This window comes from Castor canadensis, chromosome X (assembly GCF_047511655.1).
Source record: "Castor canadensis chromosome X, mCasCan1.hap1v2, whole genome shotgun sequence".
Lineage (NCBI taxonomy): Eukaryota > Metazoa > Chordata > Mammalia > Rodentia > Castoridae > Castor > Castor canadensis.
In genome coordinates this window covers 97667981-97692790 of record NC_133405.1, presented here as the reverse complement: position 1 = coordinate 97692790, position 24810 = coordinate 97667981, and the positions used below count along the sequence as shown (strand labels likewise).

General features: G+C 40.0%; 1 protein-coding gene and 1 long non-coding RNA gene across 2 annotated transcripts in view; one reads left to right on the top strand and one right to left on the bottom strand.

The window, feature by feature from the left end:
- LOC141419714 (uncharacterized) overlaps positions 1–24810 on the top strand; it is a 73233-nt gene that overhangs the window by 19599 nt on the left and 28824 nt on the right. Inside the window, exon 2 of the long non-coding RNA XR_012444331.1 lies at positions 8315–8443. This is a non-coding gene — a long non-coding RNA (uncharacterized lncRNA). The remainder of the gene's footprint in view (positions 1–8314; positions 8444–24810) is intronic.
- Positions 1–24810, bottom strand: part of Dgkk (diacylglycerol kinase kappa) — a 75966-nt gene that overhangs the window by 24133 nt on the left and 27023 nt on the right. The window contains exons 6-12 of the mRNA XM_074062182.1: positions 12372–12507; positions 11839–11945; positions 11394–11519; positions 9360–9462; positions 2451–2634; positions 1684–1792; positions 826–965 (exon numbers count right to left, since the gene is read on the bottom strand). Of these exons, the coding sequence (XP_073918283.1) occupies positions 826–965; positions 1684–1792; positions 2451–2634; positions 9360–9462; positions 11394–11519; positions 11839–11945; positions 12372–12507 (905 nt within the window). The remainder of the gene's footprint in view (positions 1–825; positions 966–1683; positions 1793–2450; positions 2635–9359; positions 9463–11393; positions 11520–11838; positions 11946–12371; positions 12508–24810) is intronic.

Below are 24810 nucleotides of genomic sequence, written 5' to 3'. Positions count from 1 at the left end.
TTCTGCTTCATTACACATTGGAATCAATGTTTCACAGGTCAAGAAAGAGGTCAAACTGCTTATGTGGTAGGGGGAGGTTGGTTGCAGGGGGTACTCAAGAAATCTCTGGTCACCTGATCTCAAGGTATACCACAAGAGGGAACTCTACTTCATGACTTATCTAGGCAAGTATAATGGAAGGAATTTTTCCCAGGATTCTCAGAGTACAGTGCATCTCAACCAGAGGTAGCATCAAGATCACTGGAGGTGCTTTTGTAAAATACACATACCAGAGCTCTGCTCAACACCTACTAAATCTTTGTGGTGGGCCCAGTTTGGTATCTTGAAAAAGCACCCTAGGAAATCCTTGTGGGCAATCACAACCAAATATTCAAATGTGCCTCCAGCATAATAAGTCTTATTTCTTAGGAGATAGGATGGCAATACATTCTCTTCTTTAGAGAAGAGACAATTTAAACCAGTTGTTGGTGAACTTCCTCCCTTTTAAAGTTTCTTTGAGAACCTGATAAAACTATAGACTCTTTCGTAAGAAAAAGTATGCTTCCCATGGATGGCTATGCAATTTGAAGGAGGTTCACAGAACCCATGAGACCCCTTCTCTTTTAGGTTTGGATCTTTTAGGTTTGTAAAAGGGCTTCAATGAAATTTGACAGATCCATTGTAGACTTGGCTTCCGAAGACAAGGCATCCCAAACTTCCCTGCACTGAAGCCAGAAAGTAAATGGGGCTCTATGAGAGAGTTCAGAGCATTCCTGATTGAGATGATAAAACTGGGAGTAACTGGTATGGGACTAGAAGAAGCACAAGTGTCTTGTGGCCACTAACCTGTCAAGAATCCTCACACTAGCCTGCTCCACTCTGTTGAGGATGTCAAGTGGCGACTTGTTTTTGTTCCAAAATGCACCCCATCCCAGGACACGGGCCAGATCATTGCCAGTTCCAAGTGGGATGACTGCCAGCTGACACTGAAAGAACAAAAGGAGACACCCTTTTCAGGCAGCCTTTCTACCAAGTTTCACCCATTAAAGGACCCAAAGGGTGCTCTTTGGGAAGAACTATGGTCTTAAAGCCAGTGGTTTTAAGGGACTTCAGATTCTAGGAAGTATAATTGGAGGATATTTGAATTTGATTTAAATTGTCTCTAATGAGTTGGCCCCCACTATTAGTAATTCAGAACATACTTAGTAAAATGGAAAGTTGCTGGAATATGTGAAAAGTCATGACTATGGTTATAAAGGCAAAATATAACCACAATTTTCTATTTTGGCTGGATCCAATAGTCAGGGTGCCTCAGGAGACAAAGCTGCTGGAATCATAAGAGCAGGGGGCTGCCTAGGGTTTGGGGGAGAAGTAAAAGAAAGTTTCGCCACTCTTGAGACTTAAGTCAGTGGCCTCAGGAGGGTAAAGAAATTGGGGGCTGAATGCTACCTATGGCCTCTTCCTTTCTACTTGCTCTCTTCCCCTTCAGCTCTTCACTTTGAAGCCTAGAGAATGAGCACTGCTTATTCTTTCTGCCCACTCCTTCATTTCTTTTTCACACAGACCAACAACCAGAAAGTGGTTAGATCCTATGGAAAACATACTTTATAGTCAGGGAGAATGAAGACTTGGGACTTCTTCAAATGGGCAGCTCCACACCCCAACTCTCTCTAAGATGACTGAACAAGTCAACCAGGGACTTACCCTTTCATGTAATCCAAAGACATCAATCAGAGATAAGACCCAGCTCACACTGCCATCTCCACCACAAACCAGAACACGAAAACGAGCAAAATTCTTGAACATGCACAACCTGAAAGGAAGAAGGGGAAATGGTCATTTTATGAATAGTCAGATTTTTTATAACTCTTTCTTAAAATGTATAAGGACCCAAGCCCTGCTACCTTAAGACCCTGATAACAGATTACCTGACTCTTTTCCCTTAGCCTTTATCTCTATGTGTACCTAATCACAGGCAGTTTCACGCAGGTAATCTCAGAGATCAGGCTTTGCCTCAACTCACATTATTTTGGGCCCAGTCTTGCTCTGGAAGCCATTAGTAACCTGGTTTAATCCATTTGCTGGCCTTGCAGAATGGCCAGCATGCTCATAGGAACCAAAATAAAATAGGCCTGTATGTGTGATCCCAGGGAAGAAAGAATAAATGGCAGAAAAGTTGGACAGCAGTATCCACTTGATTCTTCCTCTGAGGTCAGGAGGCTTAGTTTTACCTCTTCCAATCAGAAAAAAGTGAAGCAAATTTGGGAGTAGGACATAAGCTTGAAAGAGTTTCTGGGACTGAGCTAAAAGCCCTCCAACCAACCAACCAACACAAAATGCTCTGGAGTTACATGGCTGTACATCTGCCCAGGTACAGGGGTTAATTCCAGGAACTTATTCTACTCTAGAATGTATAGATGGGGAGTCCCTTCTATATACCCAATTATACACATCCCTTACCCCATGCTTACCCTGCTTCAGGGCCACCCTTCGATAGGTCAAACACTTGAGACGGATTAAGGTATTGCTTGAATTTTCGGAGGAAGACAATCCCTTGATGATCGCCACTTTTGGAGTTGATGAAGATGAGTAAAGGGCATGAACAGGCAGATGACCAATCAAGATTCCAGAAGTCTGAAGATACTACTAATTGACCTGATACACAAACAACAAAAAGAAAAAGAAGAGAAATAACAGGGTCATTGTTATGGAAATTAGATATGACTTAGCATCACATTTTGCAAAGATTTTTTGAGTACCAGTCCCAGTCTCCTGAGATTGAGGGGCAGAAGGAAAGTCAGGACATATCAAAGGGGTCTTAAAAGTCTTTGTTTAGCTGTTGCTAGGCAAAAACCCCCAACATTTGCTGAGTGACTATTACATACCAGGCATCAAGCTAGATACTGCTAGGGGTTTAGCCCTTGCTCTCAAGCTTGGAAGATAGATGCATACACAAGCAAGTATGCTAAAACACAAGGACTAAAGAAATTTGTGCCACAATCAAAGATTAGTAAACACTATGGGGAAACTAACGAAGGAGAGGACTGAGAACCCAGGAGAAGGACCAATAAGCCCTTTCTCTGTCTGGATAGCTCAGTTCTCACAGTGAGAAGATACCAGCACAGGAGAGAGTGGTAGAAAAGATGTCATTTAGCCAGAGCTAACGACAGAGCATATCAATGGGTGAAGCAAAGAGCTTTAATCACTTCTCCAAGTCTCTGGCAGAGCAATCCATGTTATCACACCACTTCCAAGGGAAACAAGCCTCTAGGGAAATTGTCTGAACAAGAAAGAGGTCTTTAATAATTCCCAATATTGAAGTTACCCATGGAGAAGTGGGGTTATAGCAATCTAAATATCCAAAGCCTTCAGCTCATGCTGAATCTTAAAGCCTATTGGCAGGAAGATAGGCAGTGAGTGAGGGCCTTCTAGGAGAAGGATGCTAGAAAAATATCAGGCCTCCAAAGCTCTGACCTCATAGCTTCCCAGGAATGCCCCCGGCAAAATAAATGCATAGGGCAAAAAGTGTGTGGCTCACTTCTGAGTAGGACCAGTGAGTAGGATGAATGAGTAGGATGAGTGCGATGTCCATTTATTGTAACCTGTGTGAAAGGGCGCCTGAAGGAAGTCTACTTGAGCAGATTTCATGGCTGTTTTGCCTGGAACAATGGGGCCAATTTCTACTCACTGGCCAGTAGAGCTTGAAGGCATCCTAAGCCAAATACCAGTCATACGCCAAATTTTCAGGTCTTGCCAGGATTTGCAGCTACAAAGGGAGTCTGCTATGACCCCTAAGTAATATGGCTTGGAAGTAGTTACTTTTCCTGAACAAAACTAGTACCCATATAGCATTTTTTTAACAAAAGGTAAAATGTTCACACAATGGTCATTCTGACACATTCATTCATTCACTCAACAAATATGTATTGAGAACATTCTCTGTGCCTCTGTTTTATGTTCTGAGAGAACAGTGGTAGACAAAATGGAAACACTCTTAGAACTTCTGCTTTTGTTTTGTTTATTGTTTTTTGGTGGTACTGGAGTTTGAACTCAGACTCATGCTTGCTAGGTAGATGCTCTGCCGCTTTGCCCAAGGCCCCAGCCCAGAACTGATATTTTAATGAAAGAAGACACATAACAAATGTAAAAAAGAATGTGTTATGAAGAAAACTAAAGCAAGGAAAGGTGGTAAGAATTGTTATTTTAGACTAGGTGGTCAAGAATGCTTCTCTGGGAAGGTGATATTGGCGATGAGATTTGAATGAAACAAGGGAGTGAGCAATACACATATCTTGGAGAAGAGGTTTGGGGACAGGAAGAAGCTAAGACCTTGAGAAGGGAGACCAGGGTACCGGAGGACCAGTGAAGACAGTAGCATAGCTGTTGTACAGTGTGCGGGGAAGACTGATGGTAGTATCTTTTTATGTTCTTGCTCCTCTCCCAACCAACAATGTAGACTCCAACTGATTGCGGAGCTGCGGAAGATTGAGAAGATCAGAAAAAGGGTAGCAGCAAGACTTTTTTTTCCCTAAATAGTGCGTAGGTGTTTTTCTTTTTTAAAAAAACATTGAACTATGTGAATATATTAGCCAGTAAAAGTCAAATTAAGGAAAAGGAAAATGAGAATTATGCTAATGTTATCTGTGGGACTGAAATAATTTTTAGCTGTGTTTGGTAGCTTGGAGCATGGGCTGCCTTCTGTGGTGTACTTCTACAAGAGAGTGCAGCTGTGTGCTATACCTGGTTGCTCTCCAGGTTTCTTTGCTAACCTAGAGCAAACATCTTAACCTGTCTAGGGGTTCATCTCTCCATATGTATAATAGTAGCACGTTTCAAGGACTAATAAAATAAGCCAAGGTGGGAACTGGAAGCTGTTAGATAACAAGAAAATGCTGTAATTAGGTGGCTTGAGCTTCAGTTTTAAACCTCATTCAGTCATAAAGGAAGCAGTGCCAGAAAGAAAGCAGTCCCAGAATAAAGGGGAAGCCCCATTTAGCATTTCCCCCACAGGCAATGAACATCTGAATTTGAGCAAGGCCAAGTTTGTCCAGACAACATGGTGGCAAAAATGAGTGCCATTGTGAGCTAGCATACAGAAATATTAGGCAGATTCATATTCAGGTAAACAACTCTGCCCACAGGCTGCTTTTGAGTAGTCTGATACTACTCACAAGAAGCTCCCTGTGCTATCGCATGATTTTATTTGACAATTCAGATGGAAACGCAGAAGGCTGACTTGTTAACTTGGAAGTACCCAAACCTGAAGAAAGGGCTACTGGATGACAGAATCAAGATTAGAAAACAAACTCAACAGGCCTATGGGTCAAAGTCAACAGATGAAATGTCAAGGGAGTAAGTGTGAAGCTTGGCCTCTGGCTCAAGGACATAAGTTATGCTAGAACAGAATAATAGGGACTTGGGTTGACAGCTTCAAGTGTGAAAAGAGCTTAGGGGATTTGGTTGACTTTAAATTGCAGATGAGCCCAACAGCCTGAAAGAACCTTTCAAAAAAACCTCATGTTTCTTTGAGCTGCATCCATAAGACCACAGTGCTCTAACCCAGCAGCCAGCAGCCATGCTCATATTTATTCTCTTCCAGTCCACAGAAGGATGCTAAATTGGTATAAGGTGTGCTTACTATTCCTCTTCCTGTACTTTTTAAATCCACTTTAACAAATGTTGGACGAATTTAACCTTCATAATGCACCTGAGTACAATTATCATTCCCTATTAGCAGAAAACAAATGACAAATAAGGCACAAAGAGGTTAAGTAACTTGTCCAGGGTCACACAGTAAATGGTGAAGCATGCTCTCAGGAGTGCTGGCATCAGCAGCATTTGGAATCTTTTTAAAAATGCATATTATTTGCCCCGCCCCCCCCCAGGTCCACTGAATGAAAAGCTCTGAGGGTAGGGCCTTGAAATCTGTGTTAATAAATCTTCCAGATGAATCTGATGTGTACTTATGTTCGACAACCACTTCCCTACACTATTCTACCTCTGTATCAATCAGTGATACCTTATTAGTTACCTCTTAGTCTCTAGATTGCTCAGCACTGGACCTTTTATATGGGCACAATTCAGTAGATGTGTTAATGAATTTCTGTAACAAATCTTGACTGTGCATATACCACGTACCCAGTCGGATCAATTGCTAGGGATACAGGATTCACAGACATGTGATGAACTATAAAGTCTTGTGTTAGGTGCTCTGGGATAGGTGTTCTTGGTTTATAGCACAGGAAGTAATTAATTTAGGGAAGTGGGAAGAGGCCTTCAAACAAAAAAGACAAGGATTGATTTTGAGCTGGACCCTAAAGAATAAGAGAAGGAATTTACCTAGCAGACTGAGTAGTGAAAAGGGGCAATTAGAAGTCATCATCAGAAACTGGAGTATCTTGACTGAGTAAATTAATGTATGAATGGGTGTGTGTTACTCAACACTGGCAAGAGCTGCCTCAGAAGGTCATCAGCTGGATGCTGGAGGATTCCCTAGGCTGGCTGAGGGGTTGGACTAGATCATTTTTAAGGACTTTACCATCTCCAAGGTTCTATGACTGAAAAATTCAAAAAAGATCTGTCTGGGGTGGGACTTACCAGTAGGGAAGCTACTCTTTTTCTTTTTTAATTTTTTTTAGTACATGGCCTCAAGCAGACATTTTACCCTTTGAGCCATTTTTGCTGTAGTTTTTTTTTTTCAGATAGTGTCTTGTGCTTTTGCTCTAGCCAGCCTCAGACTGTGATTCCTTCTACCTCTGCCTCCTGAGTAGATTGGCTGAGTAGCTGGTGTATGACCATGCCTGACTTATTTTTTTGATACAGGGTCTTGCTAACTTTTTGCCCAGGCTGACCTTGAACCCTGGTCCACCTGTCTCCACCTCCCACGTAGCTAGGAATACAGGTCTGCACTATCATGTCCAGCTCAGGAACCTACTCTGCCTGGCTAAGAAGCCCAGGCAGAGTCAAGAAGATAGGGAGGTGTTTGAAGCCATTCCAAAAATGTCCCAGGTCAAGTAATGCATGATAGAAAGAAGGGCTCTCTTAGAATGAGATTGAAGTAGATCAAAATTACAGCCCACCAGGAGGAAAGGCTAAAAGCTACTTGATGTGTACACTAGATGAAACAACAGCCTAACTCAGATGCTTCTAAGCAAAATAAAGTAGTGATGTCATTAGTTGGTGATCTATAATAAGTACAAGAAGTGATACGGGATAGAAAAACCCCCAAAATTAAAAAACAAACTTCCATAAGGACAGGAAACACAGAACATGTTTGACCCAGTTATGAAAAAGAGGTAGCAGCCACCTTTATACATAGTTGGGATGATTTGTGGGATTCCAAGGTGAGCCTTCTGCTCAAATCCAACAGCCCCAGGCCCCTGTGTGTATATAGGGGAAAATCTGATTCAAAAGTATGTTGACTTTATTAGCAGCCTGAGTTTTCATTCCACTGACTAGCTTGCTACTTTTCCTCTTGTATGAATCTCACCTTCCCCTAGTCCTTTAACTCTCCTAGCCAGTCAAGCATCTCTTATTGACCGAGTTATTAATCTCATCTTCTCTCTAGTAAACTGTCTGGTTGGTGACTATATGTGGATAAATATTTGAGTAGGTCTGAGAATAATATATGCATGCATCCTTGAGTGAGCTTACTTAGTGTCTGTACATGACATTATGGGCACATATGGTTGTACTTGCCTGCAGAACCTCTGTGAGTGGCTCACTCCATGATCTCAGGTCTGTCTGTATCTGTGTTAAGGTTGAAAAAAACTGGAAGAGACTAGAGTGGCTCTGAGTGCATAAGTGTGTGTGTGTGGGGGCTCTGAATGTATATGAATATAGAATATGTCTAGTTCTAAAACTGTACTGTAATGGTACTGAAATCCTTTTGCCCTTTCTATTCTCTGATGAAGGAAATCATCTACTTTTCCTTTTCCCCCTTTTGTTGCTTCCAGCTAATGCTGGATCTTCATTGGCAATGAAATGAGCAGCCTCACTGTGGGGATAATTTTTAAGTGAATAAAATGTTGGTTCACTAATCATTCCTGGACCAGTGTACATCCCACATGTCAGAGATGGATAAATTAGCACATTAGAGAAATATAGATTTAAACATTCTGGGAAAGGTTTGGACTTTCTTTCAGTAAATGAAATTGACCATATATAGAGTGAAACTAACCATATACAAACTGAAATTAATGAGCCATGTATTTCTTTCCTGGCTTGGTAAAATAGTAGCATGTCAGTGCTAACTATATTAGATTTCTCAATTTTTTGTGGTAGTAAAAATAGGTCAGCTCTTTTTAACTGTGATATTTGATTTTAATTTTGACAGCCTCGACTCTTTAATAATGAGTAATGGGAGAAACAAATGAACAACTTGATGGCAGAAAAACTCTCAGAAGAAACAGACATAGGGAAGAAGAGGTGAACTCAAAAAGGCATAATTATCAAGTGCAAAAGAGTAAGTTATCCCCATGGAAGTCTACAGTTTTCATTTTGCCAAAACAAAAAATTAGGTATTTAGTTGACCAAGAACATTGGGAATTTAATTTTGTGCTCTTTTGGGACTATGCTTCTAGATACTTGTGGCCTTTGGTATTACCATTTATTCTTACAATTAAAAACTTCATTCCCATTTACAGATAGGCAAAGTAAAACTTAGAGAATATAAGTGACGTGCCCAAGGTCACCTAGCTAGTAGGTGACTAAAACTCATAGTTGCTCTTCTTTCTGCTCAACTTCCTACAACAGTTTAACATTTCTTACGCTTTTTGACCATGTGTTTACCATTCCTTTGACACTTAGCATATGCCACATTAAATTGTTAATTGTATTATATTGAAATCCTGGATTCATAATAATCATTTGTTCTGCAATGCCTATGCCTTCAAGCACCGTGTTAATAGAGTGCTCAATAAACCACTGTGGTCCAGGAATTGATAAAGCATCTGTGAAGAGTGTTAGAGCAGTGGTTACATTAGTTTCAGATTTGGGAACAACTTTGATACTAGTTTCTATTTTAAAAGTAACATAATCTGGGCGTTCAGTAGTTCTTCTTAGACCACTTTGACACACAGAAACTTATTTTGTGCATTATCTAGTGTTTGGAAATCATGAAAAAGCCAAAATCAATCTTTATCCATCAGAAAGAATTGTGACAGAGGCTACAGAGAACATTTCCACATACATATACACCAGAAAGATCAACGCCATCCCATAGTTCTAAAGAGAACCGTGAGCTGTCTATGCACACATACACATTTCTGTTGCCCCAAATATTTGACTTGTTGTGAAGAATAATTTAATTTCAGCCCTTCTTCCCAGCCTTTGCACCTTCCTCCCCAGTGTATTTTTGAAGTTAAGGTTTAGCTACTCACCATCACCTTTGGGGTCGCTTAGAGCAGTAGGAGGAACGATAGATGAGCGATGACTTCCGAAGCAACATTCCTTGGAAAACCGTCTCTGGCAGTCGTTGTGCACCTGAAACGACAAGAACAGAGAGAGAAAAAAGGAGGGGGGAGAGAAAAGAATAACATTGATCAGTCTTAAATTCCAGTTCCAAGAATTACATCCTTAATACTGCAATCTCCCTTTCTGAGATTTGGTGCCACATACGTACCCCTAACTGACCTGGCCAACCTCATCCTACCCTGAGCCTACAATTGTCCCTGAGTATGCAAAATTCTGGTCCTTTCAAAGTTGGCTTTCAGGAGATACCCATCTACAGGCACTGAGAAGTCACCAGTCTTAGGACTCAATCTTAGCAGCCTACAGAATGGGAAGCTTACTTACAGTATGAGTCCTAATCCTGATACTCTGGTATTATACTTCAATCCTTATGACATTATGGTAGGGAAGACATTATTAGATTCAAGTTACAAATGAACATCCACCAAAGCTCACAGAGGCAAAAGGTCTTGCTTCCCAGTGAGATAGCTGGGAAGTAGCGAAACTGAATAGCCACAAGTGGCCATTCTTCCCAGGTTTCTGACATCTTCAAGCACTGTGAACTGGACAATTACACAGTTTCTAGGGGAAATGAATCTGGCCTGGTTATTCAAAGCAATTAAAAGAAAGCAGGTGGGGGAAAAAAAGAAACATTGGCTATTCAGTATAAGATGCACCATCAGTCACCTTGATAACCAAGCAACAATTTATGATTTGTATAAACCAACCAGAAAATTTGTAAGAAAAATGTACTTTGACTTTAACATGGACATGTGTAGAATATGGCTTGAGTGGAAAGGCCAAATAGCTTTGGAGAAAAATGGACAAGAAGAAAAAAATGGTCAAGCTCATATTTCAGTTTCTTCTTGTCTTCAAAAACCCAGTTTGAGAGAAGAATTGAAAAGGCTAGAAAGTCTAGATCAGGGTCTCTGAACCTCTGTCTTATTGCTATTCTGGGCCAGATAGTTCTTTGTTATGGGATGCTGTTCTGTGAACTGTAAGAAGATTAGCAGAATCCCAGGTCCCTATCTACTACATGCCAGTAGCACCCTTCCCTTTAGTTGTAACAATCAAAAATGTCTCTAGACATTGCCAACTCTTGGGGGGGGTGGGGATGGCAAAATTATCCCCAGTTGAAGACCACTGGTTTAGAGGCATGGCAGTGTTTGTAGTTAGGAGCATAGTCTTTACAGAATTATATATAAATCAAGACTTGTTTGCTGGCTGTGTGACCTTGGGCAAATCACTTGACCTTTCTGAACCTCACTTTCCTCATCTATAAGATGGAGACAATGAGGCCAGTTTAGGTTGTTGTAAGGATTGAAATCATGAATATAAAATATTCAATACATAGTGGCAGTGATAATTTCTTAATATTATTCACCATTATTGATGTATAAAGATTATAAGTCTCTAGGAAGTAGTGAATTAAGAAGGAGAAGGATTCTTTTTTTTTGTGGTACATGGAGTTGAACTCAGGGCCTATACTTTGAGCCACCCTGCCAGCCCTTTTTTGTGATGGGTTTTTTCAAGATAGGCTCTTGTGAACTATTTGCCTGACCTGGCTTTGAACTGCAATCCTCCTGATCTCTGCTTCCTGGGTAGCTAGGATTAGGCGCAAGTCACCGGTGCCCAGCCAAGAGAAGGGTTCTTAAGATTAGACTCAGAATTTATTTTTTAATTGCCCACACCGCCATTAGAGAGTTCAGTTTTTCTTACTTGCTAAAAGGTCCCACCAATTAAGAACCACCAGATACAAGCATCTTAAATTTTTTATCCCAAAGACTCCATAGACAGATCTAGAGTGGCAAGATACTGACCTCTATACTCTGGAATCTATATAATGTATTTGGGGATAAAGATCTCTGAGATTTCTATCTATGTATATGCACCACTAAACTCCAACCCAGTCCATCTCCAGAAGTCAAGTTCTTTAGGTATCAAGGAGAAGAGAAGAGTCTTACCGTAGAATTGCACCACAGACAGCGGAAATCTTGTAGTCTTTGGTTACTGCCACAGCTCTCATGACATACTGCGCACAGAGAGCTGACAGGCATGTTGCCTTCTACCCATTGATGGGGCATTGTTTGCTGAAGGGAACAAAAAGACAAGAGGTAGAAGTTAGTGACATAAGGAAGGAAAGTCCAGCTGGAATAATTGTACTACCCACAGAGGACGTTAGGTAAAAGCCCCAAGTTATTCATGGTTCTGCCCTCCTGGCTCCAAAGGTAGTGATCAATGAAACGTGGGAGTTGAGGAGGATAATTCTTGAGACTGGTTGGACTATAAGCCTGGGGAAAGGGCCTACTTTATTATTTAGTAAGAGGAAAAGTTTTTCTATCCCTGGGTGTCTTGATTGAATGTGGACATGGAAGAGGGTGACTGTGGAAAGGCACAACTGGTACTTACTATTTCATCTGCAGGCAGGAGCAGGTCATCTGTGATGGACAAGGTATTCCACTTGCAGTCTTTGTTGGCTCTCAAAGCACACAATCTGTGAGATTTTACTTTGCACACTGAGAAGAGGAAGAAAAAGGTTGGATGTGAATATGGTGATAATAAAGAATCTAATTCCCTTCCCTGAGCTGCTCTAAAAGTTAGAATCCTGAGACATTCTAAATAGTTCTGACCCTCTTCAAAGGCCTATTTCCATTATGAATCAGTTTCTTTTGATTCTTACTGGTCAAACTTTCGACTATCCAACTTGAATGATGTGATTTCTGTCTTTTCCACCCTTATCATCATATAGTCCCATCCTCCCATACCCAATCCTGTATTTTTATTCATGAGAACTTCCCTTCATGTTAGCTCCTCCCTTCTCCTTTCCTCTATCAGGGTTAACGTCACACCTAGAGTGAGTCAATGATACTAAAGCCACTTGAATTCCTTCACCCCTATCTTTACTCACTGTAGTTCACTTTCTAGAGGAATCAGAAAATTACCTTCACAGATGATGGCATCTCTAGATAAGGGAGGAATACTCTCTCGACAAACATTGCAGTGCTGAGTCCGGGAACTGTGGCTGGAATACCAATAGTGCATTCCAACAAGGAAAGGGTTGTTTTCTGCTGCAGGTATCTAAAGTAAATCAAAGAGAAGAGAGAAAATGGAGGGTTAATCACAGAGATGGATTAGGGAAGGCCAGAAAATCTGCAGTTAAGGCTAAAATGGTCTGCTATATAGGTGTCAGGGCGTGTGAATGGGGAAGATTGAAAGTTGTAGCCAATACCTGTTTTTGGTTTTTTTTGGTCTTTTTGTTTTGTTTGCTAGTGGTTTTAGAGAGGGGAAATAGAAGGGAAGATCCTGAAATAGGAGCTGAAGGCAAGAGCAATGATCTTTATACTGCTTAGTCAACCACTAAATTGTTTTAATCCAAGCAAAATTTGCTCTTAATAGACTTGGCCTTAGTTCTCTTTTAAGTAGAAAACAAAACGGGTGGTGAGTTATAAATTTAGTGATATCTAAATGTTCTGGCCAGTGAAGAAAGGGAGGAGGCAGGGTTCTGACTCTCGACTAAGGAATACATGTCAGGCTTAACTGCCTCTTGGAGATATGCATTCCCTTCCTGGCTTCTCTGCTGCCTAGCAATTAGAACATTGCCTAACCAGGACAACAGGTAAAGGATCTTTTAATTCCTTATCTCAGGAGCTTCTTGTTAAGAATCCTTTTCTTAAGACCACGCTCTGACTACCTACAGCAGTTTCCTGGTTAATAAGTTAAATTTATTCAATAACTCATTAAACAAATATTTACTGAGTAACTACTATATGCTTGGTACTTTTTTAAGGCATGTGAGATGCAGTAATTAATAAGACAAAGTCCCTGTACTCATGGAGTGACATTCTGTTTGGTGTCCTCTTTCATGGTAATGAATTTGACATTATTGTTAACCTGCCTATGAATGCTGTATTTGCATATTACAGCCTGACCTTGCATGACTGTGAGGAAGGCATAGTATATACCAGCAATAGTTTTGTAGTTGAAAGGAGAGGGAAAAGGTAGACACTGAAAACCCCCAAGTTTCTTCTGGGTATACCTACGCAGAACTTCCTCATCATTTATCTAATTCCTGTGAATGCCTGATTTTCTGTTTCTCTGCCTTCCTTTAGAATTTAGACAAGGCATACAGCTTTTTATTCCTGACATTAAAATGGGCTATATATGTAAAGGCAAGACAAGACTTTTAAAAGAACTATGTGTTCTCCCTGACATCAGTTGATAACCAGTCCATTGGAGGGAGAGCTATTGAGGACTCTGCCACATTAAGAGTTCAACTTTGGTCAATTTACAGGAATTAGCCATCCAAGCATCCAAGACATAGCCAGCACATAGCACTCTCTGATCACTCTCCCTTCCCCTGGCATGCTGGCTATGTGCTAAACTACTGCTAGATTGACCTAGAAGCTTCTGGAAGGAAAAGCTATTTTTCTGAGCTAAAGGTTCATCAAGTAATGGCCTGGAATTCCTTTGTGACTGGAATGTTTGTTGTATATTGAAACCCTGGAAAGCTCCAGGAATATCAGAGTAGCAGGTGGAGAGATCAGATGTAGTCTTGGCTTTGACTACATCTCTGGGGTCCCAGCCTCTTTTTACTCCTCAAGTCACTATAGTCTAACTCTACAGACATCTTTCTTCCTTTCAAACTCTTTACCTCCTCCAGTAATTACTAGGAAGCTGTTATGTGTCATGTAACATACTAGGCACTGGAGCTGCAGAGATGAAAGCCACAGTTATTGCCTGCCAGGAGCTCATAGTCTATTGAAGGAGACAAATTCTAAACAGATCATTCCAGTATAGAGTGATAAATGAACTCTTTAAAAATGTGCAAGGTACTAAAGGACCACGTAGAAGAAATGTAGAATTCATCCCAGGAAGAATATTCAATATAAAGGGATGTATTTAATGGACATTACTTAGGTTGAACAGTTGAGGACATGGAATTTATGTTTATTGTGTTCATCTTATTCTATAAGGAAACTTTGATGCATCCAACCCTGGATGAGTATGTGTGGTTAGTTGAATTGTGTCTCCTAAAATATGTTCAAGCTCTAACCTTTGGTACCTGTGAATGTGACCTTGTTTGGAAATAGGGTCTTTACAGATGTAATCAAGTTAAGATGAGGTCATGCTGGATTAGAGAGATGCTTGAACCAATGACTGGTATCCTTATTGGAAGAAGGAAATATGGACAGACACACTCAGAGAGAAGAACACCTTGTAAAGATGTAGATCACACAGATGCAGGGGAGAGCACCAGGTGACAATGGAGGCAGACGTGAGTGATACATCTGTAAGCCAAGGAATGCCAAATTTGCCTGTAATCATCAGAAGCTAGGAAGAAGCAAAGAAGGATCTTCCTGAAGGGCCTTCATAGAAACTGTGACCTTGCTGACACCTTGAATTCAGACTTCTAGACTCTAGAAATATGAGAGAATAAGTCACTTTTGTTTTAATCCATCTAGTTGTTGGTTATGTGTTACAGCAGTCCTAGGAAACTAATACAGATTTTGGTACTGGGATGTGGGTGCTTCTGTAACAGATACCTAAAAATACAGAAGTGGTTTTGCAGTTGGATAATAGGTAAAAGCTGTAAGAATTTTGAGGGCAAGATAGTAAAAAGGCTATATTTGAACAGAACATTGCTAGAGATATGAACATTAAAGGTGCTACTGGTGAGGTCTCTGATGGTAATGAGAAGTATTATAGGATACTGACAGAAAGAGTGACAGAGAACTGGCTGAATTTCATTCTACAGGTGAGTGGAAAGTAGAATGTGTAAGTGATAAACTTGGATATGTAGCTGAGATTTCCAAGCAAAGCACATGGAAGGTGTGGTCTGGTTTCTCTGATGAGTATGTAAAATACAAGAGGAAAGATTATTTTGAGGGAGGAACTTGTGTTAGTCTGCTTGGGCTTCCATAATAAAATATATAGACTGGGTGGCTTAAATAACAGAAATCTATTTTCTCACAGTTTAAAGCTGGGAAGTCCAAGAGCAAAGTGTCAACCTATTCGGTTTCTGGTAAGGGCTGTCTTCCTGGCTTTTAGATGGCCACTATCTCACTGTATGCTCACATGGCATGTATGTGGAGAAAAAGAAAGATCTCTCTTTTCCTTTTTTCTTTTTTTTTTGGTAGGGCTGGGGTTTGAACTCAGGGCTTTATGTTTTCTAAGCAAGTGCTCTACCGCTTGAGCTATGCCTCCAGCCTTTTTGCTTTGGTTATTTTTGATAGGGTCACACTTTTTTGTCCAGGCCAGCCTGGACTGAGATCCTCCTATTTATGCTTCCTGCCCTTGCTGGAATGACAGCTTATGCCACCATGCCCAGTTTCATTGGTTGAGATGGGGTCTTGCAAACTTTTTGCCTCAACCCATGATCCTCCCCATCTCAGCCTCCCAAGTACCGGCATGAGTCACTGGTGCTCAGCTTCTTTTCCTCTTCTTAAGCAATCATTAGTCCTATTGGATTAGGACTCCGCCCTTATGACAGCATCTAACTTTAATTTTCTACTGAAAATCCTATCTCCAAATAGTCACATTGCGAGCTAGGGCTTGAACATATGAATTTGGGAGAGTGGGATACAATTCAGTTTATCACAGAACTATTACATGAAAGGTTACCAGAACTTGAAGATTTGAAAAATTCTCAATCTATCCATTAATCAAATCACAAAAATATATATCCTGGAGGAAACCTCAAGGGTATAGCTGGACAAACTTTTTCTAGAGAGATTAAGTGTGGGACACATGGGTCCAATCAGCAGGACATTGTCATCATGTACTGAAAAGGACAGAGACAGGACAAATGAATAAGGTTGTCAGATTTCTGAGACTGTACAGCATGGAACAGACTGATAAAGCTATTCAGCTGTGAACTTATATTATCCTTCAGGGAAATGGAAGAATGACTTCCAAATATAGCTCAGAGGCCAGCACGGCTGCTGATGGAGGCTTAAAAAGTACTGCTGTTGTCACCACAGGAGTGTGGGCCTAGGGGGTAAGACCATTGTCTCTTTGGTTCCAGAAGGTGAGATTGCTTCCTAGGTTCCAGAATTTGGGACACTTTGGTTACAGAGGGAGGATGCCAGTCAGGTGGACAGAAAGGGTGGAGCCAGGGGACAGAACATTGAGCCATGGATAATTATTTTTAGGCCTGGAAACCTAATGGAATTTGCCTTTTTGGATTTCCAACTTTTTTTAGACCAGTGGCCCCTTTATTCCTTTTATTTTCTCCTTTTCAGAATGGGAATGTCTGACTCATTTTCTAGGTTTCACAGGTCCACAGAGGGAGAAGAATTTTGCCCCAGGAACCTGTACCCAGAGTCTCATAGATACCTGATATATAGTATTCAAAAGGTGAGTGTTTGGATTTAGAGTTAATGCTAGAACTGGTTAAATCTCTTGGTGATGTTGGGATAGTGCAAATGTATTTTGCACATAAGAAAGACATGAATTGTGGAGGACCAGAGGGTATTCTATTGTAGATTGAATTGTGTACCCCAAAATGTTATTTTCAAGTCCTAATCTCTGGTACCTGTTACTTAGAAATAGAGTACTTGAATCAATTTAATATGAGGTCATACTGGATTAGAGAAGGCCTTAATCCAATGACTGGTGTCCTTAGAAGAGGAAAATTTGAATACAAACATATACAAAGAGGTCACCTTGTAAAGATATAGAGCAAATAGACATAGGGGAGAGCAAGCACTATGTGTGCAAAGATTGGAATGCTATGTCTGCAAGCTAAAGAACACCCTGGATTTCCAGCAACCACTGGGAGCTAGGAAGAGGCAAAGGATTCTTTCCTAAAGCCTTCAGAGAGACCATGGGTATCCTGACACCTGGATTTCAGACTTGTGGTCTCTAGGACTGTGAAAGAATAAATGTCTGCTTTGTTTATTTATTTTTATTATTCATATGTGCATACAATGCTTGGGTCATTTCTCCCACCTGCCCCCACCCTCTTCCTTACCACCCACCCCGCCCCCTCCCTCTCCCCCCCAGCCCCTCGATACCCAGCAGAAACTATTTTGCCCTTTTCTCTAATTTTGTTGAAGAGAGGGTATAAGCAATAATAGGAAGGAACAAGGGTTTTTGCTAGTTGAGATAAGGACAGCTATACAGGGAGTTGACTCACATTAATTTCCTGTGCATGTGTATTACCTTCTAGGTTAATTCTTCTTTTTTTTTTCCTTTTTCTTTTATTATTCATATATGCATACAAGGCTTGGTTCATTTCTCCCCCCTGCCCCCACCCCCTCCCTTACCACCCACTCCGCCCCCTCCCTCTCCCCCCCCAATACCCAGCAGAAACTATTTTGCCCTTATTTCTAATTTTGTTGTAGAGAGAGTATAAGCAATAATAGGAAGGAACAAGGGTTTTTGCTGGTTGAGATAAGGATAGCTATACAGGGCATTGACTCACATTGATTTCCTGTGCGTGGGTGTTACCTTCTAGGTTAATTCTTCTTGAACTAACCTTTTCTCTAGTACCTGTTCCCCTTTTCCTATTGGCCTCAGTTGCTTTTAAGGTATCTGCTTTAGCTTCTCTGCGTTGAGGGCAACAAATGCTAGCTAATTTTTTAGGTGTCTTACCTATCCTCACCCCTCCCTTGTATGCTCTCGCTTTTATCATGTGCTCATAGTCCAATCCCCTTGTTGTGTTTACCTTTGATCTAATGTCCACATATGAGGGAGAACATACGATTTTTGGTCTTTTGGGCCAGGCTAACCTCACTCAGAATGATGTTCTCCAATTCCATCCATTTACCAGCGAATGATAACATTTCGTTCTTCTTCATGGCTGCATAAAATTCCATTGTGTATAGATACCACATTTTCTTAATCCATTCGTCAGTGCTGGGGCATCTTGGCTGTTTCCATAACTTGGCTATTGTGAATAGTGCCGCAATAAACATGGGTGTGCAGGTGCCTCTGGAGTAACAGTCTTTTGGGTATATCCCCAAGAGTGGTATTACTGGATCAAATGGTAGATCGATGTCTAGCTTTTTAAGTAACCTCCAAATTTTTTTCCAGAGTGGTTGTACTAGTCTAAATTCCCACCGACAGTGTAAGAGGGTTCCTTTTTCCCCCGCATCCTCGCCAACACCTGTTGTTGGTGGTGTTGCTGATGATGGCTATTCTAACAGGGGTGAGGTGGAATCTTAGCGTGGTTTTAATTTGCATTTCCTTTATTGCTAGAGATGGTGAACATTTTTTCATGTGTATTTTGGCCATTTGAATTTCTTCTTTTGAGAAAGTTCTGTTTAGTTCACTTGCCCATTTCTTTATTGGTTCATTAGTTTTGGGAGAATTTAGTTTTTTAAGTTCCCTATATATTCTGGTTATCAGTCCTTTGTCTGATGTATAGTTGGCAAATATTTTCTCCCACTCTGTGGGTGTTCTCTTCAGTTTAGAGACCATTTCTTTTGATGAACAGAAGCTTTTTAGCTTTATGAGGTCCCATTTATCTATGCTATCTCTTAGTTGCTGTGCTGCTGGGGTTTCGTTGAGAAAGTTCTTACCTATACCTACTAACTCCAGAGTATTTCCTACTCTTTCCTGTATCAACTTAAGAGTTTGGGGTCTGATATTAAGATCCTTGATCCATTTTGAGTTAATCTTGGTATAGGGTGATATACATGGATCTAGTTTCAGTTTTTTGCAGACTGCTAACCAGTTTTCTCAGCAGTTTTTATTGAAGAGGCTGCTATTTCTGCATCGTATATTTTTAGCTCCTTTGTCAAAGATAAGTTGGTTATAGTTGTGTGGCTTCATATCTGGGTCCTCTATTCTGTTCCACTGGTCTTCATGTCTGTTTTTGTGCCAGTACCACGCTGTTTTTCTTGTTATTGCTTTGTAATATAGTTTGAAGTCAGGTATTGTGATACCTCCTGCATTGTTCTTTTGACTGAGTATTGCCTTGGCTATTCGTGGCCTCTTGTGTTTCCATATAAATTTAACAGTAGATTTTTCAATCTCTTTAATGAATGTCATTGGAATTTTGATGGGAATTGCATTAAACATGTAGATTACTTTTGGGAGTATCAACATTTTTACTATGTTGATTCTACCAATTAATGAACATGGGAGAACTCTCCACTTTCTATAGTCTTCCTCAATCTCTTTCTTCAGAAGTTTATAGTTTTCCTTTCACATGCTTTGATAGGTTTACACCTAGGTATTTGATTTTTTTTGAGGCTATTACAAATGGAATTGTTTTCATATATTCTTTTTCAGTTTGTTCATTATTAGTGTATAGAAATGCTAATGATTTTTCTATGTTGATTTTGTATCCTGCTACCTTGCTATAGCTATTTATGGTGTCTAGGAGCTTCTGAGTAGAGTTTTTTGTGTCTTTAAGGTATATGATCATTCGTCTGCAAATAGGGATATTTTGAAAGTTTCTTTACCTATTTGTATTCCTTTCATTCTTTCTTCTTGCCTAGTTGCTCTGGCTAGGAATTCCAGTGCTATGTTGAATAGGAGTGGAGATAGTGGGCATCCTTGTCTCATTCCTGATTTTAGAGGGAATGGTTTCAGTTTTTCTCCATTAAGTATAATGCTGGCTGTAGGTTTGTCATATATAGCTTTGATAATGTTGAGGTACTTTCCTTCTATTCCTAGTTTACTTAGAGCTTTTATCATGAAATGATGTTGGATCTTATCAAAGTCTTTTTCTGCATCTATTGAGATGATCAAGTGGTTTTTGTCTTTGTTTCTGTTAGTGTGGTTTATTATGTTTATTGATTTTCATATGTTGAACCACCCCTGCATTCCTGGGATGAAGCCTACTTGGTTGTGGTGAATGATATTTTTGATGTGTTGTTGAATTCGGTTTGCCATTATTTTGTTGAGGATTTTCGCATCAATGTTCATTAAGGAGATTGGCCTATAGTTCTACTTTTTGGAGGTGTCTTTGCCTGGTTTTGGGATAAGTGTAATACTGGCTTCATAAAATGTGTTTGGCAGTTTTCCTTCCTTTCTATTTCATGGAACAGTTTAAGGAGGGTTGGTATCAGTTCTTCTTTAAAGGTCTGATAGAATTCAGCAGAGAATCCATCAGGTCCTGTAACTGTCTACTTTTTAAAGGAACAAATTTTGTGGTAAGTTGTTAACAACTACCCTAGGAGACTAATATAGTTTGTTATTACAGGCCTTTCTATTGATACAGATTTCAAAATACATATCGCAGGCGGATATAAAACTATAGCATATAAATAAACCATCAATCTCTAAACGCTAAGAAAGGTACGTTGACTTAAAGTTTTCAGTGTGGGGTTGTTGGGTATTTGTGTGTTTGATTATCATCTCTAAAATACTTAGGTGAATATATTCATGCATAGTCCATTATTCCAAGCAAATTCTTCACTTGGAGTGAACTTAGTGTTTATGTACATATGCTGAAATCCTAACCTTCAATAGAATGGTATTAGAAGGTGGGGTCTTTGGGAGGTGATTTGATTATGAGGATGGATTCCTGATGAATATTTTTGGTCCTTTTATGAGAGATCCCATCAAGTTCTCTCACTCCTTTTCCTGGCATGTGAGGACACAAAAAAGAAGATGGCTGTCTATGCACCAAACCATGCATCTGCCAGTATCTTGATCTTGGGTTCCCCAGCTTCCAGAAGTGTGAGAAATAAATGTTTGATGCTTAAGCCACCCATTCTGTAGTATTTTGTTACAGCAGTCCAAACTCACTAAAAGATAGTAACTGGTACCAAGAAATAGGGGTGTTGGTGTAATAAGTGCCTAAAAATATGGAAATGACTTTGAAACTGAGTAATGGTAGATACTGGAAGACTTTTGAGGAACATGCTAGAAAAAGCCTAGATTGCCATGAATGGGATTTTAAAGACAATTTTGATGAGACCTTAGAAAGAAAAGAGGGATATAGAGAAACTTCTATTTTCTTTAAGAATACCAACTAACATTTTACCAACATGTTGGTAAAGTATGAATAGTAAAGGTCACTCTGATGAGGTCTCAATATAAATGAAGAAGATACTATTACAGATTAGGGAAAAGTGGCAAAGAACTTGGCAGAATTGTGTTTGTGTTTTAGTGTTTTGTAGAATGTAGAACTTGTAAGTGATGAAATTGAAATTTTAGATGAGGAGATATGGTTCCTTCTGATTGCTTATAGTGAAATGTGAAAGGAGTGATGTCAGCAAGATGGCAGAATATTTCTCCAGCTTTACCCCCAACCACAAAGTCCAACTAGCAAACATTCACAGGCAAAAATACCATCATGAATATCCCAGAATTCGGGAGTAAGGCTGAGATACATCCTTGTACTGCAGCAGTAAAAAAAGAAAGCTGTGATAGAGTGCTAAGAGGAATGGTTCTTTGACTGCACCACTCCTCCCCCAAGCTATCATAGCAACACATATAGAGAGCTTCCCTAAACTAACAGTATCCACAGTGGGAAAAGTTTTGGAAGTAGACAGTGTTCTGGGACACTTTGCCAGATGCTCATACTTGTCTTGTCCCATAGGAAGCATTAGAAATCCTGCAGAGCTAGGCTACCTGGGGTCAGTTATAAACAAACAACAGGGACAGGGTTCACAGTGTGTGGATCTTGGTTGTTCTGCATTCTGGCCAATGGAGGCATCAAACCAGAGAAACTAGCCAACAGCATCACACAGCAAGAAACAATCCATGAGTCTTTCAGGTTCAAATTCTTTGTCACCTTCCCCATACAGCCCGGGGTAATCTTAAGTATTTCCCAGGTAGAGGCAATTGTAGGTCAGTGATTACACATGGAAAGAGCATTTGGCCACTCCCAACCCTAGCAGCAGAGAGGTGATCTAAGTTTTGGTGTTAAATTTTCCCCAGACCAGGAAATAACTGTAGGTCAGCAACTATTTGCAGAGGGAGCATCTGTCCTCATCCAACTCTGGCTGCAGAGCAATGTCTCTACTAAGCCTCAATTCTTTGCTTAAGTCTGCCCCAGGTCTGGAGGTGAGCCCAAGCATACACATATCTGAAAGCCAATCTCTGGTCCTGCCCACCCTGTGGGCTTGAGCAACAACCTTCAAGACCTCGCATAGCCTTAGAGCCTATCACATGGCCTTGCCAAACTACAGAGTTCAAAACAGTACTGCCCAGCCAAGGAAGAAAACCTGCAACCCTGCCCAATCAGACTGGTTGGCTGCAGAGCCAAACCAGCAGCCTCTCCTAAGGTGAAGTTCCACTAGTGGCCTCACAGGACCATGAAACACATTCAATAATGCTGTTGGACCCCAGGGCACAGGAACTAACCCAGCCCAACACCAAGATCTGTCTGTTAGGGTTGCTACCAGCTGGCCCATCTGGAATCCTAGGATAGGCTAAAGAGTAAAGGCCTATCATCACCAAAGAATACCTGCAAAGGTCAGAAGAGGTGGCCATTTCCTCAAATGAGCAGCCATGTAAAGATACAAGTATTATGAATAATGTGACACCACCAAAAGAAACTAATAAAGCACTAATTACAGACCCAGAAGAAATAAGAGATCTGTGAAATAGCTGACAAATAATTCATAATAATCTTTCAGAGAAGTTCATGGAACTACAAGAAAATACAGATAGAAATTTGGAAGTAGTTCATGAAAAAAATGACAAATTTGACAAAAAAATAGAAACAAAAATAAATAGATATCCTATAAATAAAAAAATACAACTGAAAAATTCAGTAGAAATTGTCAACAGCAGATTTGATCAAGCTGAAAAAAGAATCAGTAAACTTGAAGATAGAAGCTTTGAAGCTATCCAATCAATTGCACAAAAAGAACAAAGAATGAAAAAGAAGAAAGAAGACCATGAGAATTATGGGACACCATTGAGTGAACTAACCTTTGCATAATGGAAGCAAAAAGGAGAGAAAGGCCTAGAAAAGTATATTTAAGGAAGTAATGGCTTAAATCTCCCAAAGCTGGGGAAACAGCCACGTTCAGATATAGGAAGCTCAGTGGTTTCTAATCAAATCCAACCCAACAGGGAGTTCAGCAGGACATGTCAAAATAAAATTATTGAAAATCTAGGATACAGAAAGGATATTGAAAGCAGCCAGATAAGAGACATAAAATATTCAAGAAAACTCCAATACAGCTTTCCAGTGGATTCCTTAGCAGAAATTCTACAGGCCAGGAGAGAATAGGGTGATGTTACAGTTATAGTTTAGGTATGAAGTATCCCCCCAAAAAGCTCATGTGTTGAAGGTTTGGTCCCCAGCTGGTGGTGGTATTGAGAGGTGATTGGATCATAACGGTACTAACTTCAATGGGTTTATCCATTGATGAATTTATATTGAATAGGCTATTAGGTGGTAGGGCCTGGTTGGAAGAAGTAAGACATTGGAGCTCTGCCTTTGAAGGGTATACCTTGTCCCTGGTACCCTGCTATGTTTCTCTCTCTTTCTCCCTCCCCCCCCCTCTCTGGCTGCCATGAGGTGAACAGCTTTCTTTCATTATGCCCTTCTGCCATGATATTTCTGCCTGGCCATAGGCCTAAAAATCGTGGACTAAAACCTCTGAAGCCATTAGCCAAAATAAATATTTCTTCCCTTAAAGTTGTTTTCTCAGGTATTTTGTCACAGTGATAAAAAAAGTGAATAACACATATGATATATTCAAAATGGTGAAAAAAACCCCAATCTACCAGCTAAGAATACTTTACCCAGCAAAGCTATCCTTCAGAAATGAGAGATAAATAAAAGCTTCCCCAGACAAAAAAAAGCTAAGGGTATTCATCACCTCTAGGACTGCTTGGTAGGAATTGCTAGAAGAGTTAAGTTGAAACAAAGGCTTCTAATTAATAACAACATAATGAAAATTAAAAAACATAATGGCATTAGCAATAAATAGTCATCCTTAGCATTCTTAGCTGTGCATGAAGCAATTTTATTCCTACTAGAAGAGTTAAAAAACAAAACCATTAAAAGCAACCATAGCTGCAACAAATTGTTAAGGGACATGAATGTAAAAAAAAGTAAAATTTTCACATCAAATTCATAAAATTTGGGGAGAGAAGGAGTGAAATCACCAAAACCATAAAACGACAAAAGAAGACAAGAAGAGAGGAAGAAAGGACCTACAAAACAATCAGAAAACAAATTGCAAAATGATAGTAGCAAGTCCTTACCTATCAATAATTACCTTGAATTTAAATTAATTAAATCCTCCAATAAAAAGACAAAATGGGTGAATGCATAGAAAATAAGATCCAACCATATGCTGCCTACAAGAGACTCACTTAACTAGTAAGAACACACAGACAGAAAATGAATGGATAGAAAAAGATATTCCATGCAAATAGAAACCAAAAGAAAGCAGGGGTAGCTATTCTTATATTAGATAAACTAGACTGTAAGTCAAAAACTATAAAAAGAGAGACAAT